General features: G+C 35.4%; 1 protein-coding gene across 3 annotated transcripts in view; it reads left to right on the top strand.

The window, feature by feature from the left end:
• Nucleotides 1-19799, top strand: part of TMEM161B (transmembrane protein 161B) — a 72269-nt gene that overhangs the window by 25181 nt on the left and 27289 nt on the right. For 2 of the 3 annotated variants that reach the window (XM_068980441.1, XM_068980442.1), the window contains exons 3-5: nt 11424-11507; nt 13596-13693; nt 17143-17299. In XM_068980441.1, the coding sequence (XP_068836542.1) occupies nt 11424-11507; nt 13596-13693; nt 17143-17299 (339 nt within the window). Of the gene's footprint in view, nt 1-11423; nt 11508-13595; nt 13694-17142; nt 17300-19799 lie in introns of those variants that run through there. The other variant, XM_068980443.1, reaches the window with a different exon arrangement.

Below are 19799 nucleotides of genomic sequence, written 5' to 3'. Positions count from 1 at the left end.
CCTTTTGTGACATGGAATGACACCGTTTTAATATTAAGAAAATCTAAAATCTCTTCTAAATTGCTCATGTAAAAATATTGATCAGAAACGACAGTTTATATTTTAAACAATGTGTTGTTGCTGAGTCGAAGGAAGAGAAAGGGAAGAAGATCTGAGGGCGTTCTTTGTCGTTTGTAAAATGCTTGAAGAAATTTGAAGGGAGAAGCTTATGAGAGAACTTTCGAAATTATAGATAGTGTAGGATGGTTTGGGAGTGGCTGTAGTGAAGAGATTCAAGTGAATAGATGGTGTAGATACCACGGTAGTTTAATCACAAGTATGACAGAAGAAACTTTAGTTTTGGTATCTGTTGACTTAATATTTTATCATATATTCAGATTGTAAGTATTCATGTTTTTCTTAAAAGTTATGGCTTCTCTTTTTATCATGTTAATTAGTTTCTGTCCATATCTCTCATCAACTTCTGTCTCTTTTAGAATGGAAGGTGTGAAGTGGCACCTGTTTCTATTATGTTGACTTAACAAGTAAGCCTGCTAATTTCCTGAAGTCAGTACCTTGAAGAAATTCGCAGTTTTTGCTTATATATTAGCCTGTTGATTTTTTATATTAAAAAATTGACTAGTTTTCTGGTTCTTGGTTAAATAACATTTATATTTTGCAGTTAACATTGTAGATATCTAAGTATTTTTTTAATTAAGTGCATAATCTTTAGCCTGGTTTATTTTCGTTAATATTACCTTTACAACGTTAAAAAACTTTGTATTGGTAAAATTTTTATTTCTATTACCCCATTTGCATCTCTACACTCTGAACTTGGAAGAAGACATGTATTGGGGTATTTTACGACCTCTGAAATCTCAGTGTCTGAACTTAATAAAAGTTTGTCAGTCACAGCACAGGACAGGAATCAAGGTCAAATGAGGGTACCTGAGAGGGGTAGGGCAACTCTCCGTGTAGCTCCTTCACAAACTGATGATTCAAGTGTTACTTAGGGATTCTAGGCTGCTGCTTCTGTCTTGTGGCTCTTCTGTTCCTTCTGCTGCTTTGGAGTCCTTTTTGTTAGATGCTGTGCCAGTTGAAAAGACCCTGATGCTGGAAAAGATTGAAGGCAAGAGGAGAAGGGGACGACAGAGGATGAGATGGCAGGATGGTATCACCGACTCAAGGGACATGAGTTTGAGTAAATTCCGGGAGTTGGTAATGGACAGGGAGGCCTGGTGTGCTGAAGTCCATGGGGTCACAAAGAGTCAGACACGACTGAGCAGCTGAACTGAACTGAACTGTGCCAGTTGGCAAGTAAAGAGAGAATGGGCTCTGTTTTTTTCAGGAGATTCTAGGGGCCAGGCTTAGAAGTAGATACATCATTTGTGCCCACATTATATAGTCTGGAGCCCTGTGACTGGTTCAGACCAAAAGTGCATGGCAGGCTGGGAAATATACTTTTCCTTGTGCTTGGAAAGTAAAAGCAGGATTGATGAGTGCCTAGTCCTCCTTTGTTGTAGGTAATATTGTCTCCATTTTTAGATGAGAAATTGTAGCTTTACTCATGTTCACGTACTGAAAAGTGAGGCAGATCCAGCCTCTTACCCAGTGAAACAGATCCAGCCTCTTCCCCTGGAAGTCTGACTCATAGTCAAATAATTATTTGATATATGGTTATTCATCAAACTCCAGACCCTCGTCCTGGAATGTACTTAAACCGAATTTTGAATTTGGTGGAGGTAAACTTTTCTACAACCACTGTGACTTCTGCTGGCGGTTTACAGAGTAATTTATTTCAGGTTTTCTTTTTTCTACCTTTTTTCCTAGTGTGCTTAACCTTCTAGAAGATATCCTCAGGTTACAGGAAGTATATGGTTTCTCTTTACTTACTCTTCTGGCTTCTCTAGGACTAGAGTCATCTTTTATTCTAAATTTAAAGGCACATCAGCATTTTTCTGATTACCAAAAGCATGCTAAGTGTGAACTAGAGTTTAAGAAATATCATGTTAAAATTATACCTCTCCTCACCATTTGAGATTAAATGTGTTCCGCATTACTAAGTCATAATTATTTTGTATTCCATCCTTCTACTTTTTTATAATAGAAAAATGTTTTTCTCCTAGAAAATGTTATTCTCCTTTTTTTACATGCCTTTTTATTAGACTGTTGAGGCATTCCTGCTTTAAAAAGAATTTATGAAACAGCATCTTTCTTGCTGTTACCTGTGAGCAAATTACTGACCTTGAAGAACTCAGATGTGGAGTCTAGTGCTCAGGTTGCTCTTCCCATCCCTTCCTCTCCAAAGGAAGGAAGGATTGTGGGAAGTTGGTTTCTCTGTACCTTTGCTCTGATCGTTTGTTCTAACCATTGCTCAGATCACCTGCAGATGTTAGTTCTTTATCGTGTCCAGTATACCACTGCTTTGTAGCCAGAGTATTCTCTACTTTCTATTGTAATTAAAGTTCCTTTTTGTTTTGAAGTTTGCTTGGCCCCTCTTTTCATGGAGAGGTAAGTGGTTAGGTTATATGCTTTATACATTTGAATAGTGGGTTTTGCATGAGGAGCAAGATTTGGCTTTTTGTCCTTTATAGCTTCCTTGCTGAACCTGCTTTCTGTTCTCCTGATTGTTCAGCTCAAACCTTATGCATTTTTCTCTACCCCTCATCCCCCTAGCCTCTCACTTTGGTCTGATACTTCCCTTCATATGTCCCTGACTCAAAATATATTATGGTTGGATTTATTCTGATTTTGTCTCATCCCTATATTGGGTAAAGAGGATGTGACAACACCCTGTTCAATTGCTCTTAATTCTTTTTGCCTTTTCTCTTTCGAATGTTGCCTGATCCAAGATTTTGCGAATTCCCTTTGGTGAGAGAAACCTACTATTCAAATGCTCAGTAGGTGGGACCTATGACCTAAGGGAAAGGTTCAAACCTTCAGCTACTACCCTTACGGAATGCCTGGTCCTTGCTCTCCTGCCTTAGCTGTCTTAATCCGTTCCAGAATGTCATGATATTCTAGTAAAGTTTCCAATAAGTAACAAGAGAATGTATTAATATATATGTAATAAACAATTTTTTTGTTACTTGTACTGAAAGATTTTCTAGGTTTTAGGTGGTGTTTGTTTTCTCTTGTTTTTTTTTTCACGTCTAAGTTATTACTTTGAGATTTAGAATAGAAACCAAAACTGTGTTATAACCTATCTTGTTAAAGAGTTTTGTATGATTATTTATGTATTAAAGTGGTTTTTAGCTTTCTCTCAGTACCCAGCTTTTTCATATTTGTTCATGTTTAGATTTTCATTTTAAATTTCTGAAGTTTTTACTTCTAAAAAAGTTTTTAAGTAGTTCACTTTAAATAGCATTACTGTTTAAATTTTTGTTTGTTTTTATGAATCTAGGTCAATACATTCTGTATTTTCTAGTATTTTTTTTTTAGTGGTCTTGAAACTGCCTTCGTAAGAAAGTTTATAGCCTGTTATCTTATGTAAGAGGTTTATGCAAGAAAATTACTGAAAAATTATTTCAGTGATTTAGTGGCATTTGACACAGTTGGCTTTGTTATCTGAGACACTTTTGACCTTCTGAATTAAAGTGAAAGTAGCCAAAGTAAATGTCAGAAGATACAGTTTAACTTAAAATGCAGGAGGTTCGGTTTTGTTGTAAATTCTATTAATACTGACTCTGTTTTTTTTTTTTGTATTAGCACAATACATGCTTGTGATGTAGAAAAAGACAATAAATTAATAAGGAGGAAAAAATAAGAGATAACAAACTGTATTCCTTTCAGCTAAAGACAGTCTCTGTGTAAATTTTGTTGTATTTCCTTCTAATCTTTTCATAGTTCCCCCTCTTGGATGTGATTATTTTATGTGTAATTTTACCTCATGCTGCTTTTGTTTAACATGAAGTATTTGTCTTTAATTGTATTTTTGTAACCATTATCCTTAACATCAAATCTAAGACTAATAAACTTTTATATCTGTTTTCTAAGCCCATATTTCAAAGGCCTAGTGCATCAGGCCAGTTATTGCAAAATTTAGGCTCTGATTGCAGAAAGTAGGGAAAACCACTAGGTCATTCAGGTATGACCTAAATCAAATCCCTTTTGTACTCAATATGCCAGCAAATTTGGGAAACTCAGCAGTGGCCACAGAACTGGAAAAGGTCCGTTTTCATTCCAATCCCAAAGAAAGGTAATGCCAAAGAATGTTCAAATTACCATACAGTTGCACTCATTTCACATATTAGCAAGATTATGCTCAAATTCCTTCAAGCTAGGCTTCAGCAGTACATGAACTGAGAACTTCCAGATGTACAATCTGGATTTAGAAAAGGCAAAGGAACCAGAGATCAAAGCGCCAATATATACTGTATCATAGAAAAAGCAAGGGAATTCCAAAAAAGCATCTGCTTCTCCTCCTTTGACTATGTGGATGACAACAAACTGTGCAATATTCTTAATGAGATGGGGATGCCAGGCCACCTTACCTGCCCCCCGAGAAATCTGTATGCAGGACAAGAAGTAACAAAAAACTGGACATGGAACAACGGACTGGTTCAAAACTGGGAAAGGAGTACATCAAGGCTGTATATTGTCACCCTGCTTACTTAAGTTATATACAGAATTCAGTTCAGTCACTCAGTGGTATCTGACTCTTTGCGACCCCATGAACCGCAGCACGCCAGGCCACCCTGTCCATCACCAACTCCTGGAGTTTACTCAAACTCATGTTTGTTGAGCCGGTGATGCATGAAATGCTGGGGTGGATGACTCACAAGCAGGAATCAAGATTCCTGAGAGAAATATCAACAGCCTCAGATATGCAGATACCACCTCTCTAATGGCAGAAAGTGAAGAGGAACTAAAGAGCCTCTTGATGAAAGTGAAAGAGGAGAGTGAAAAAGCTGGCTTAAAAGCCAACATTCAGAAAACTAAGATCATGGCATCAGGTCTCATCACTTCATGGCAAATAAAAGGGGAAATAGTGGAAGCAGCAGATTCATGGACGGAGGAGCCTGGTGGGCTGCAGTCCATGGGGTCACTAAGAGTCGGACACAACTGAGCGACTTCACTTTCACTTTTCACTTTCATGCATTGGAGAAGGAAATGGCAACCCACTCCAGCGTTCTTGCCTGGAGAATTCCAGGAATGGGAGAGCCTGGTGGGCTGCCGTCTGTGGGTTCACACAGAGTCAGACATGACTGAAGCGACTTAGCAGCAGCAGCAGTGGAAGCAGTGACAGATTTTATTTTCTTGGGTTCTAAAATCACTGCGGACAGTAGTGACTGCAGCCATAAAATTAAAAGATGCTTGCTCCTTGGAAGAAAAACTATGACAAAACTAGATAGTATATTAAAAAGGAAAAACATTACTTTGCTGACAAAGATCCATATAGCCAAAACTATGATTTTTCCAGTAATTGTGTGTGGATGTAAGTTGTACCATAAAGAAAGCTGAGCACTGAAGAATTGATTGCAGAGAGATCAAACCAGTCAATCCTAAAGGAAATCAACCCTGAATATTCATTGGAAGGACTGGTGTTGAAGCTGAAGCTCCACTACTTTGGCCACCTGATGCAAAGAGGAAAAAACCCTAATGCTAGAAGAGATTGAGGGCGAGAGGAGAAGGGGGCAACAGGATGAGATGGTTGGATGGCGTCACTGACTCAGTGGACATGATTTTGAGCCAACTCAGGGAGATGGTGAGGGACAGGGAAGCCTGGCATGCTGCAGTTCATGGGGTCACAAAGAGTCTGACACGACTTCATGACTGACGAACGACAACAAAGTGCATCACAGGAAGCAGGTTCCAAGTCATTCTTTGCAAAGGAAAAGACCAAAAATTTAGGCCAAAACTTAAAGTATGGTAGATGGGAATCATACAATATGAAATCAAATTCTACGAAGCAGTGACTATTGAAGAAAAGTGTGTAACTATACCTTTATTAGTAAGTTTTCCTTTGTTTTCACATCCTTAGATGGCTACTCCATGCAGCTTTTCGGCCCCAAACCTCTCTTCATTTACACATTCCTGCCTCAGCCTCGCTCTAAACTCTTAAAGTAGGAACCTCTCTCTCTCTCTATCTCTCTCTCATCTTCATGCCACTTACGTTTTTTGTTTTTTAGTGTTTACATATTTTAATTTTGGCCTATGGAGGAAATCTGTTGCTATTAAGACCCAATAGCTGCATTTGTGAGGTATACCCCATCCCCTCTAACCTTCACCCAGACTTTGCTTCTTTGGCCATTTCCCGTCTTCCATGCCATTAATTGCTTTATATCTGTAGGATTATTTCTATTGATATACACACATATTTTAAAAATGTTTCCCATTAAAAATAACAACAAATAAACAGGAGTCACAACTCTGCCTCCCTTCCTTTTTAAATAGCAAAGCCCCTCCCATATCTATTCCTTAGGTTTGGCTTATTTCCGTTTTTCCTTCAGTGCTGAATTTATTACATACTTGTTCTCATAAACTCAGTTTTCCCACTTCCTTATTAACTGTTTAGCCTTCTACTATGTACACGCTAGTAAAGTAATGCTCAAAATTCTCCAAGCCAGGCTTCAACAATACGTGAACCGTGAACTTCCTGATGTTCAAGCTGGTTTTAGAAAAGGCAGAGGAACCAGAGATCAAATTGCCAACATCCGCTGGATCATGGAAAAAGCAAGAGAGTTCCAGAAAAACATCTATTTCTGCTTTATTGACTACGCCAAAGCCTTTGACTGTGTGGATCACAATAAACTGGAAAATTCTGAGAGAGATGGGAATACGAAACCACCTAACCTGCCTCTTGAGAAATCTGTATGCAGGTCAGGAAGCAACAGTTAGAACTGGACATGGAACAACAGACTGGTTCCAAATAGGAAAAGGAGTACGTCAAGGCTGTATATTGTCACCCTGCTTATTTAACTTCTATGCAGAGTACATCATGAGAAATGCTGGACTGGAAGAAACACAAGGTGGAATCAAGATTGTCGGGAGAAATATCAATAACTTCAGATATGCAGATGACACCACCCTTATGGCAGAGAGTGAAGAGGAACTAAAAAGCCTCTTGAGGAAAGTGAAAGTAGAGAGTGAAAAAGTTGGCTTAAAGCTCAACATTCAGAAAACGAAGATCATGGCATCTGGTCCCATCACTTCATGGGAAATAGATGGAGAAACAGTGGAAACAGTGTCAGACTTTGTTTTTTTGGGCTCCAAAATCACTGCAGATGGTAACTGCAGCCATGAAATTAAAAGACGCTTACTCCTTGGAAGAAAAGTTATGACCAACCTAGATAGTATATTCAAAAGCAGAGATATTACTTTGCCGACTAAGGTCCGTCTAGTCAAGGCTATGGTTTTTCCAGTAGTCATGTACGGATGTGAGAGTTGGACTATGAAGAAGGCTGAGCGCCGAAGAATTGATGCTTTTGAACCGTGGTGTTGGAGAAGACTCTTGAGAGTGCCTTGGACTGCAAGGAGATCCAACCAGTCCATTCTGAAGGAGATCAACCCTGGGATTTTTTTGGAAGGAATGATGCTAAAGCTGAAACTCCAGTACTTTGGCCACCTCATGTGAAGAGTTGACTCATTGGAAAAGACTTTGATGCTGGGAGGGATTGGGAGCAGGAGGAGAAGGGGACGACAGAGGATGAGATGCTGGATAGCATCACTGACTCTATGAATGTGAGTCTGAGTGAACTCCGGGAATTGATGATGGACAGGGAGGCCTGGCGTGCTGCGATTCATGCGGTTGCAAAGAGTCGGACACGACTGAGCGACTGAACTGAACTGAACTGAACTGAACTGATGATTTATTTTCCTGTTAGGTGATCTTATTAATGCCTATGTATTTAAATACCAAAATTAGAGGTATTTAGAAAAATAGATTCACACAATTAAATCTGAGAATATTTTAGAAGAAAATAGATCCTAGAAAATGTAGGGTCTTAAAATATTTCATTATTATAGAACTCTAAATATAAATTAAGTTTTCCTGTAGTACTAAGATTCTTTCACTGAGAATTATTTCCTCAAAGAAATAACTAATTTTAGGTTTTATAAATGAGTTATTGCTTATGTGTTCTCCTAAATGTTACATACTCAGTCCTCATTATTTGTGGATTCTGTACTTGTGATTTGCCTAATTGCAAATTTATTTGTAATCCCAAAAGTCATACTTGTGGTGCTTTTGAAGTCATTTATAGAAATATCTGCAGAGTGGTAAAAAATTTGAGTGGCTTATTCTCAGCTGAGGTCTAGGTTCCCAGTTGAGGTCTAGGTTCCCAGCTGAAGCCTCTTGTTGTACGTCTCATATTGTAATCAGGTGTCCTTTTTGTGGTCTAACTAGTCCACCTTTTCACATTTTTCTTTTTTGGTGACTTTGCTATTCAAAATGGCCCCAAAGTATAGTGCTGCGGTGCTTGATATCTAGTGTTCCTAAGCTCGAGAAGGTTATGATGTGCCCTATGGAGAAGATTCACTAGAAATATTCCCAGATACCAGGAAAATATTATACTTAAGATTACAGTTATTTAATAAGTTTCGTTCACACCCAAGTTTTATTACTGGTGACCGTGAATTTAATATTAATCAACAATATATATTAAGGTATCTTTAAACAGAAACACACATAAAACAAGGGTCTGTACTGATTGATTGAAGATGTTGTGACTGGAGGCTCGTGGGAACCTAACTGTGTATTTCCCCTAGGAGCAATGGTTCAGTGTTCGCGGCGACTTTATAGAGCATAAGTACCGCGAATAACGAGAATCGACTGTAAGTTAAAATTCTGGACTTCAACTGAAATTTCAGGAAGTGCCTCCTTATCCGTGTTAAGTATAGTTTAGGGCATTTTGGGTTGGGATTGTATTTTATTTTAAAACCCTTAAGAGGAGAACTGCATTCATTCATTGATCCTTTTTGAGCACTTACTATATGCCAGTAACTGTACTAGTTTTGAAGTATACAGGAACAAGTAAGTCACAGAATCTTTACTCCAAAGATCTGTCAGCTAGAGGAATATTCCATTTTACCCCAATCAGTCTGATACCAACTGCAGTTCAATTTTGACACTAGCTACCTGGAGTTAGCACAGATTCCATCAGTTAAAGGCAAAATCCTCCATAAGAATGCACAGGCTTTGGATGCCAGCTGCAAGTTCTTGGGATCCCTGGGCCATACTCTTGACAACCAGCATTTCCATGACCCCTTCAGTTTCAGTAATTCTGTATAACAGTTAGAACCAAAGAAAGTGCAGTGATCACAGTTTTATTAATATAAAGATTACACATTGGATGAGGTTTGGGAAGGAGCACAGCGTTTCCGTGTCCTCTCCCTGCGGAATCAGGGCGTGTCCCCCTCCAGGTACTTCAGTATGTTTAACAGCTAGGAAGCTCCTCGGAGCTTCGGTGTCTAGAGATTTTATGGAGTTTCATTACATAGGCACGATTTTAATCATTGGCCCCATGATTGAAACTTAATCTTCAACACCCTTCCCATTCCTGGAGGTCAGCTGGCCGAAAGTTCCAGTTCTAATTGGGTGGTATTTCTGGTGACCCACCTCCATCCTGAAGCTATAAGTGGGGCAGTAACCAGATGTATTCTTTATTATACCACAGAGAGACTGCCTTATAAAGCATCAAAAGTAAATTAGAAGTTTGCCAGTAGCAGCACAGGTATTTCAAGCAGAGGGAAGGATATATGCAAAAATGCCAAGGGATGAAAGAATTTGTGGAATAAATGTCACTTAGTCTAGGTAGAAGGTCATGTTCAAAAGGGTGATTCTTTTTTTAATTGGAGGATAATTGCTCTACAATATCATGTTAGTTTCTGCCTACATCAACATTAATCAGCCATAAGTGTACTATGTCCCCTCCCTCTGGAACCTCCCACCCCCAAAAAGGGAATTCTTGAGTCTGATGAAGTAGACAGTAGATTGTGAAAGGCTATTAAAATAAGAGGTCACAAACTCTCTATTTGGCATTGTAATGTGTATTTTAGCTTTAATGCAAATGTTTAAACATATACAAAGAACAGACAGAATGATACCATGAATATATAACAAATATAATGAGCTCCCATGTAGTCATTACAATAGCTGTTGGCCAGTTTGTTTCATCTGTACTCCCTCTCTTCCCCCCAACATTATTTTGTAGCAAATATTATTTCATTCACAGATATATCAGTGTATATCTCTAAAATATATGAACTTAAAAAAAGTTACTGTAATCCCATTATCACAGCTAAAAAATTTTAACAATTTCTTTATATCACTAAATATTTGCTCATTACTCACATTGCCAGTTCAGCAATATTTTTAAAACAGAAAATCAGCAGTAGCATTTTTTTAAAATTGAGGTGTTTCACTTTAAAAATCTAGATTTTTGTGGTTGAAAAATTGGAAGATCTTTCAGTATGAGGTGTCTGTTTCTTTTTCACAACAGGATATTGGTTGGTGTCTTTGCTTAGCTTCCTTACTCACTTCTTTACTCTGTGAGGAGTCTTGGAAAGGATTTATGCAAGCATATATGCCTTGATAGGATCTGCATTATGGACAAAAATAAATGTGGGATTAGAATGCGTTTAGGAGAGATTCTAGGGGAAAAGAAGAGGAGTTTTGCTATAGTCAGCTAGAGAGGAAGATATGCTGAACTGAGGTCCTTTCAGGAAGTAAGCAAGTTTGGAACTTTTAAGAGGTAAAGAACAGAATTAATGCTAATATATGGAAAGGGCATGTTGAAGGTAAAACCCAAATATCAAACTTAGGTGACAGAAGTTCAGGTGAGACAGGAAATTTTGAATGAGCAGGTGGGTGCTTGGGAAGGAATAAATGACTTGTCTGGATATTTTGACTGGGTAGTGGAGGTAAATACAATCAGATGTTTCTGGAACCCTAACCAAAGAGGGTTAGATATGGTTAAGAGTAAAGGGTTTTGTTAATACAGCAATTCACTCTAATTCTTACATCAAGTTTGAAAATTCTCCAGCTAAATTAAGGAAGGAAAGAAAAGCAAAGACTACTTGTAGTTTTGGGGGCATTCAGAGGACTCTTTTTAAGACAAATAACAATTCCTTCTGTGTAAATGAAGGATGGGTAGAGAATTTGAATGTGTTCCTGCAAGCTTGCCTGCAGAGTTCACACCATTTATTGTTAAAGTAAGACAGTAGGATCTTAATATATATTAATAGTGTGTCAGTTGTAAGAGAAGCACGTACAAACAACATTGTAGAGTCTGGCATCTAGTAAGTGCTTGGTGGGTGTTTGCTGAATTTGAATCTAAACCTTTTAAGGCTTAAGCAGTCGTATCTGTTCAGGTTAGAGTTTTTCACCTGATATTTCCCTGCAGTGTCTTCCCAATTAGGAAACTCAGTAAATGTTTATAGAGTAAGTGAATAATTCTGATGGTCTTAATTCTTTATTTAAAAAGAATAAATTTTTTTCTTAGTTTGAGGTGGTATCAACATCCTACAGAAGAAGAATTAAGAATTCTGGCAGGAAAGCAGCAAAAAGGGAAAAGCAGAAAAGACAGGTAAGTTATATTGTTCAGTTTGTAAAGTATTAAATATTCTACAGAATTTATGGAAATATATTTTGGTACTTTGGTTAAAGTAACATATACTGATTATGCTATAAACAATTGGAAAATCTGAAATAAAAATCCATGATCTAAAATAATATTGAATTGCCCAATATATTGAATATTGAGCATCCAATATGTAGTAATCTAATATATAAGCACAAAAATGATAATTTTACTTGAAATTGTTAGTAGGGGGTTGAGAGACCCATAACCCATGTCTTTGCAACTCATTTAAAGATACCAGTTGGTTTGGGTTCTTTTCCAGATTTTGCTACCACCCAGAAATTGGGCAAATTCATTTGCTTTTTACCTCTTTTCTCATTTTTTTTTTAAATAAAAGGGTGAACAGTGTAACTTCTTAGATCCTTACAGGTTCTTAAATATTCAAATTTTATAAAGACAATTGCCTGTTAATAAACCTCACTAAATAGACTCCAGCAGCCTCATCTATGATGGGGAAGGACCAAACATAGTAATTTTGAAAGATTCTTCCAGCTTTAAAATTTTATGTCCTTATTTATATTGAATCTAAATAGCAAGTACATGTCAGTTAGCCTCTCTAAATGGGCCTTAGTTTCCTTAACTGGGGAGAACGTCTTAGGATCTGAATCTGTGATTCTTATATATTGTAAAATGTCAGTGATAACCTGTTATCTCCAATTCCTCATGTATATCATAAAAATTATATTAATGTGGGTGAATGGATTTATAGGTACTGAAAAGTTTTTTTGAACATTAATGATTATTTGAAATGAAATTGGAAGTTTGAAAAGTCTCTTTTCTGATTTGGCCACCATTTTCTTTTTCACTTATCATTACAAATACACCATGAAGATCATTGGAATATTAAGTGTAAATCCTCCTTTGTATTCCACTGGTTATATTCTTTAATAAAATATTTCTGTCAAATGTTAAAATTTTCAAAGCACTTTTATACAGTCTTATTTAATCCATGCAATAACCCTAAATATTCATTATTAATTTAATTTATGTTTTGCTAATAAGGAAGGTGTTGCTTAGAGGTGTTGAATGAATTGCTCAAGTTCACATTTTAATCCAGGTCAATTTTTAGTTTCTGCATTTCTTTTTAACTGCTCTGCATTTGCCTCTCACAGCTACCATGGTCAACATTTGTGAGCTTAGGTAGTATAGTATTTATTTTATAAACATTTGAATTTTTATTATATGCCTTGTATCCAATAATTTTGTTATTTTTATAATAATTTTTATATGTTGAAAATGCTTTACATTTACAAAAAGTTACATTAACAACACTGTCCTGTTTTAGTAGCAGTAATTATTATTTGATTTATTGACATGAATTAAAATTTTTATTGAGGTTTTCCCAGTTTATACTTATTAAAGGATAAATACAAAGTCATTTCTTGGTGTTATAATTATTGTTACTGAAACTTAGTTTATTGCTTTTGATTTATGTTTGATTGTGTTTAAAATTAAATTTGGAAATAATACACATGACCTGAAGAATTCTGTTGTTTTCCTCCACCCATGATTCTTTGTAAAAGCAGCTCTGAACTGGCCTTGCATATTTCTGAATTTCTCATGCACATAAATCTTCATATATATTTTCATTTCTGATTTGTTTATAGCTACAGGTCTGTTTATATGTATGTATGTGTGTACGTGTATAATTTCAAAGTGAAATGCATTTTGTCTTCATTTCCTTTTACTTGTGTGCCTCAGGAAAGAGATGTTAGGGCTATCTTTAAATCTCCAGAAGAGAGCAGGAAAAATGGGGTGAAATGGTAAGCTAGCAGTCAAGGTTTTGTTTCTGTCACTAGTATAGGTGACTCTTTTCCTGGTATGTATGTTATCTTAATAATTTACATCCGTATTTTGTAGTTCCCCTTTTGAAAACTACTTTTTAGTGCCTTACCTCCTTTTTGATAAAATATTAGAACTTCTACCTCTTTTTCGCTGTGAAATATATAACCTCATTTGTAGCTAGTTTGATACAAACACTTAAATAACAGTGAGGGTAACTTGTTTTTTGTGTCACTTGTCTGATTTTTATAGGAAATATAATGGTCACATTGAAAGTAAGCCACTAACCATTCCAAAGGATATTGATCTCCATCTAGAAACAAAGTCAGTTACAGAAGTGGATACTTTAGGTAAGGGAAATCTGGGTAAAGTGTTCTGTAAATCTCAGTTTTATATTATGCTAGTGAAAGTACTTGAATTTATCTTTTGTTGTTAGATTCTTTTGTTTTCCTAATCATTAAGTCCAAATACAGACTCTGAAATCTTTCTCAGAGCTAAGAAAGCTCAAAATGACTTCATCTGAATTGAATTTGTTTTTCTATCCACCTAACTTATAGTAAGCCTTATTTTTTCCCATTTTTCAGAAGAGGCTGTCTTATGCAAGTTTGTTACACAGTTTTTGTATATGCTGAGGTTACAGTTTTTACTACCTCACATTCTAAGTTGCCATCTGTATCAGTTTACATGTTTTATAATGTTGCTTGTAGAAATGCATCTGTATGTTTGTATTAAGCTACCTATATTTAAAGCAATTCAACTTAATGTTATATTTAGTAGAAAGGAAAATGGTTTTAGAATGATGAATTGGATTAGAAATAGGAAACTTTACTTATTCAAGATTTTATTGGATATCTCTGAATAAGTCAATCAATTTTCCCCCTGTATATTAGTGTTTAAAATTATATAACTATAATGATTTTAAATTTAAAGTGAAATTTATATGAAACTATTCAAATCCTAGAAGTGAAAAGCATCTGATGTGATATTGTTTAAAACACTAGTTTTCAGACTTGGCTGTATATCAGAACCACTTAAGCAGCTCTTTAAAGATAAAGATTCTCTTATACCTACACTTGATGATTCAGTAAATCTAGAGTGGTTTCTGGGAATTTCTATTTTTTAAAATGTTCCACATGGTTCTGATTTTTTGACTAGGTTTAAGAACTACAGTTTTACATGATAAGAAATTAAAATGACATTTAAAAAGTAATTTTGGTAATGCTGTATAATGTATCATTATGTAATTTGGTCCTTCTTGGATTAAATCACACCACCACAGAAAAATCTTAATATATAGATTCACTTCACACCTCATAAAGAATTACTTTGTGAAACAAGGTGGCTTCAATACATTTGAAAGTTGATGCTACATTTACAAGATTGTATGTGTGTGTGTATATATATATATGGAAAGGGTATCCTACAAAGTGTCAGTGATGAACAATATACATTTGTTGTCTAATGTTATTCAGACTATTGAGACTGGTTACCTCATCCCCTTTTTTTTTCTTTTTAACTATTTTTCATGCAGAATTTAAAACATGTAAAAGCACTTGAACTTTTTGATTAGTTATCCCATTTGTTTTGTTAATCGGATAGGTGTGGGTACTTGTACAAGAATACTTATACATGTTTCCTGATTTCTAAAACAGAATTTTGCTGTTCTTACTAATAACTGATGTTTAATGGATAATTATCAGCTAATCAACCTTAATAATAGTTTAAATTGACTACTTATCAGACATTGTTATATGTGCTTTATTTGTATTATGTTGCCCTCACAGTTCTATGAGGTATGTTAACTATTACTGACTTTTTTTTCCTCCAACTTTTTAGATAGAGGAGTTAAATAACTCTGAGTGTGGTAGAGACATTTAGCGAGAATAAGGCTACTTAATGAACTTAAAAAAATTGAAGTTAGGGGTAATGTGGTTTCAGTATTCAAAATACTTATTCAGTATTTTGTTTTACAATTTTGAGCAATAAATTGCAAATCGTACTTGTTAAATAACTGATTGTGTAACATCAAGATTATTCTAGTTAATCAGAGTAAGAGAGAGAGATGTTATTTATGTTTATATTTATGTAGTCATTTGTGAATGCATGCTCTGTTTCTCTGTTTAGGTAAAAGTAGAGGGTTTTCTACCTGCCCTTTAGGTGCTCTCAGGAGGCTAATACAAATCACTGGAATTGATGAATTCTCAGTTTTTAGTGCAATATTCTATTGAGAGGCATGTATATAATTACATTATTGAATACAGAAAGAAGAATGTAATACTTGAGTTATATATATAACCAAGAATATATATAATTTGTTCTTTTATTGAATGTATGTATTATTGATAGCCTAATAACTATCTTTAAAGTCTTTCAGTTTGTGTTAGCTATCTGTTAGTCAAATCTCTTAAAGGACATAAGAACATTTGAACGTCACCTATCTGTTGGCTGTGAATGAGTTCCCTGGGGGAAGCCTGTGTGAATGTGGGCAGGCATGGAGAATTAGAACATTTACTTTAACTTTTGTTAGTGAAAACTGAAATAACTTTATCTGTAGATAAACAGATATTTGTCTATCTGTTCCATCCATTTTCTCTGCCGTCCTTCCAGATGATTATTTAAAAAGTTCAACTGAATGACTACAGGGGAGGAAAGGGTTCTACAGAGTAGGATTTCTTCAACTACTTAAGGGTAAATCTTTCATACTGATGTTCAGAAGTTATTATGTCTATTACAACAAAAAACCTAAAGCAGTTAAAATAGCTTGAAGGCAAAGTAAGTGTGTTAAACTGACATGACTAAAGAATATACCTAATTATGAAAGGAAGTGGAAGTTTTGCTGTCACCTCATGAAGATGTAAGTTTGGTTAGTTTATTTTCATATTTTAAATAACTTATTTTGAGTGGTATTTTATTTTTAAAAGCCTTTTTTTTTCTTTGTAAATTCTGATTTTAAAATATCCTCAGGTGTTACATTTTACAACTAAAAATTTCCCAGAGTAATGTAGATCATTTTATTATGTGCCAGTGAGAACATGGGAAATGGTGTTCTGGTACATGATATATTTCCACATTTCTAGAAGGTCTTTTGCAAAATGATATTGATCTTTGAGACTATTCTCTGGCAGAAATAAACCAGAATATCCAAGAAAAGGGAATGGAATTATACTTTGAGACAATGTTAATTTTAATGTCAACCCTTAAGGGTGGAATAGTTTGTTGAAGGAGTATGGTTTTATGGAGAATTGACAGGCATTTCTTGAACTTTTCTTCTAGAGAATAAAAAGTATATTTACTTAATTTATTATTTTAGCCTGCAGTAACTCACAAAATTACTAATCCTCCGTTAGTAAGGTTAGTAATATGTGACATGAAGCCCAACTCTCTTGTTTCATAGAAATGAATATAAGTAAATCTGTATAGTACTCTATCAAGTTATATTCTAAAGCTAAAATATTATTGCTCAGATTCTTTTTTTTAAAGTAATGATTTATAATTTCTGTGAAAGCTAATCATTTAAAAAAATACCAACTCATTTTGCAACCATATTTTAATAACCATTTAAATAATTTTTGGTAATCATTTCAGTTTTATTATTTAATTTACAGTGTATTAAAGTTTAGTTTTGGATGCCAATATTCTCAATATATTTCTCACATTTTTGGATTCTCATATTTGCATACCTTACATGGCAAATCATCAAAAAATAAAATCTCAAATTTGAAGTTAATTATAGATAAATTTTCCTAAAGCTGTTTTTCAGTTTAAGTAAAACTTTCTTTCTTAAACCTTTATTTTTCAGCATTGCATTACTTTCCAGAATACCAGTGGCTGGTGGATTTCACAGTGGCTGCTACAGTTGTCTATCTAGTAACTGAAGTCTACTACAGTTTTATGAAGCCCACACAAGAAATGAATATCAGCTTAGTCTGGTGCCTGCTTGTTTTGTCTTTTGCAATGTATCCTTCAAAACATCATTAATATTAATTTATGAATTTGTTTTCCTTTTACAGCTAACACTATTAGATCTCATCTCTGATTTAGAAAGGGTTTTAGATCATTAGAGAATGTTTGTTGAAATCCTCTTTATATACTTGGAAAAAAATTTTTTTAATGGAGGTAGATAGTTTAAAAGGTGAAATACAAGGAAAGAAAGCAGTTCCCTCCCTTTCCTTTCCTGTCTGACTCATGTCACAGAGGGAGCCCCTTTTACCTCTTTTAGTTAGTTCTTTGCAGCTTTCCTTACTCATGTTTATATAATACATGATAATGGTGTTTTTTAAATTTTAGATATTATTGCACCTTTATTCTCCTTCCCTTTCCTTCTTTTCTTTCTAAATACGGAGGTTTTTTTTTTTTTTTGGAGAAATCATAAAATATACTCTATTTGGACTTAAAAATTTTGCCCAATAGTTATTTTAAATGCATGAACCTATGTGCACACTCACACGCACACACACACACACACACACACACACACACACATAGAGAAGTTATTCTGATAGTGGTGCTTGGGAAATTTGTTGCTTGTGCTTGGGAGGTTCATATAGAAGAAGAAATTAGGACATCAAATGAACAAAATAGAGGAAAAATATGGTCATTTCTTGACTCTGGGATTGTTGAAGTTAGTGTCTAAGAATATTTGGCATTATTGGACCTCCTAGAAACTTTTAATGAATTTTTTACTTTCCAATAAAACCTCTAGGTTTACTGATAACACTGAGGACTTTGGCATATTCAGATTCCTAACAGATGTTCTAAGAATAAGAAGTTGGGCAGATTGATAATGTCACGTAGCTTGGTTTCTTGGTAGTATTAGACTCCTCTCAGACGAAGATATGCATCAAAGTTAACATAATACTTTTTTTTTTTTTTTAATTAGAGGATAATTGCTTTACAGTGTTGTGTTGGCTTTTGCCATATAGGAACATGAATCAGCCATAGGCATACACATATCCACTCCCATCCCATCTCACCCCTCCAGATTATCAGAGTACTAGGTTGAGCTCCCTGTGTTATTCAACAGCTTCTCATTAGCTGTCTTTTACATGTGATAATGTGTGTGCTTCTGTGCTACCCTGTCAACTCGTCCCACCCTAGGAGACAACTTTTTACTTAAATCAGTAGTTGCTTTCAGTTACACTGATGAAAATATTATTTATAGTTAAAGCATTGTAGTATCTTGTTACCCTCCTCAGACAGTTTTCTATTCTTATTGTATAGAAGCTAAACTCTATAGAATTCTAAACCTTAGTAGTTCAGATACATCTCTTCTTTTTTTTTTAACTGAAGTATAGCTGATCTGCAGTATTAGTTTCATATTTATAGCATAGTGATTCGGTATTTTTACGGATTATACTCCATTAGAAGTTGTTATAAGCTAATGGCTATGATTCCCTGTGCCTTGTGATATATCCTTAGGTTAGTTAGATTAGTGTTAGTCACTCAGTCATGTCCGACTGTTTGTGACTCCATGGACTGTAGCCCATGAGGCTCCTCTGATGATGGAATTCTCCAGACAAGAATACTGGAGTGGATGGCCATTCCCCTCTCCAGTGGATCTTCCCAACCCAGGGATTGAACTCAGGTCTCCTGCATTGCAGGTAGATTCTTTACTGTCTGAGCCACCAAAGAAACCCGAAGGGTGAAACGCATCCCTGAGTGGGCTTGAACCACGTTCGGTTAACAGCTATATCCTTGTTGCATATCTATTTTATTCATAGTAGTTTGCTTGTATCTCTTAACCCCATACCTCTAATTTTCTCCCCCTCGCTTCTCCCCTTTCATAACCACTAGTTTGTTTTCTGTTGGGTGTTGTTTTTTTTTTGGCCATGCCGCATGGCATGCAGGGTCTTAGTTCCCTGACCAGGACTCCCTACAGTGTAAAAAGAAACTCTACTTAGTGAGATGTTGGATTTCTCTGAATGATTCTTTAACTTTTATCTCTCCCTTTCCATTTATTTTATCCAGTTTTCTTGATTTTTCTCTTACTTTTCTCTTTTAACCCTTTTGTTAAATTTTTATATCAACTTAAAAAAAATTAAGACTTCTTTGAAAGCTCCATTTTCATAGCAGTCATGTGTCATGGTTGTGTAATATCTTTTTAAGAACATTAATAGCTTTTATGCTTCAATTTGTACTTTGCATTATTTATTTTCTGAGTCTCCCTCTTCCTCCCTTTTTGTTTTAATCACTGTCTCGTTCAAAATTGTTCTGGAATGTCTTATGGTCTTTGAGTATCTATTTATATTCGGAAGGAGGGGTTAAAAATTGGAAGTTTCTTGCAGATGGCTGGAGCTTGTTGATTGGTAGGCTTTTTAGTGGCTAATTGAGTGAAGGGCTGGCCGTGTCCCATATGTGGGATCTAAGCCTGACAACTAGTGTTATGAGAGCTGATTGGGGAAGGCTCAGAGACTCAACATTCAGTGTGCAGGCACTGATTTAAATGCATGTCTGGGT

Source organism: Capricornis sumatraensis, chromosome 9, assembly GCF_032405125.1.
Source record: "Capricornis sumatraensis isolate serow.1 chromosome 9, serow.2, whole genome shotgun sequence".
Taxonomy (NCBI): Eukaryota; Metazoa; Chordata; class Mammalia; order Artiodactyla; family Bovidae; genus Capricornis; species Capricornis sumatraensis.
The sequence above is the reverse complement of the archived record's forward strand: the minus strand, read 5'-3'. Positions and strand labels throughout refer to the sequence as shown.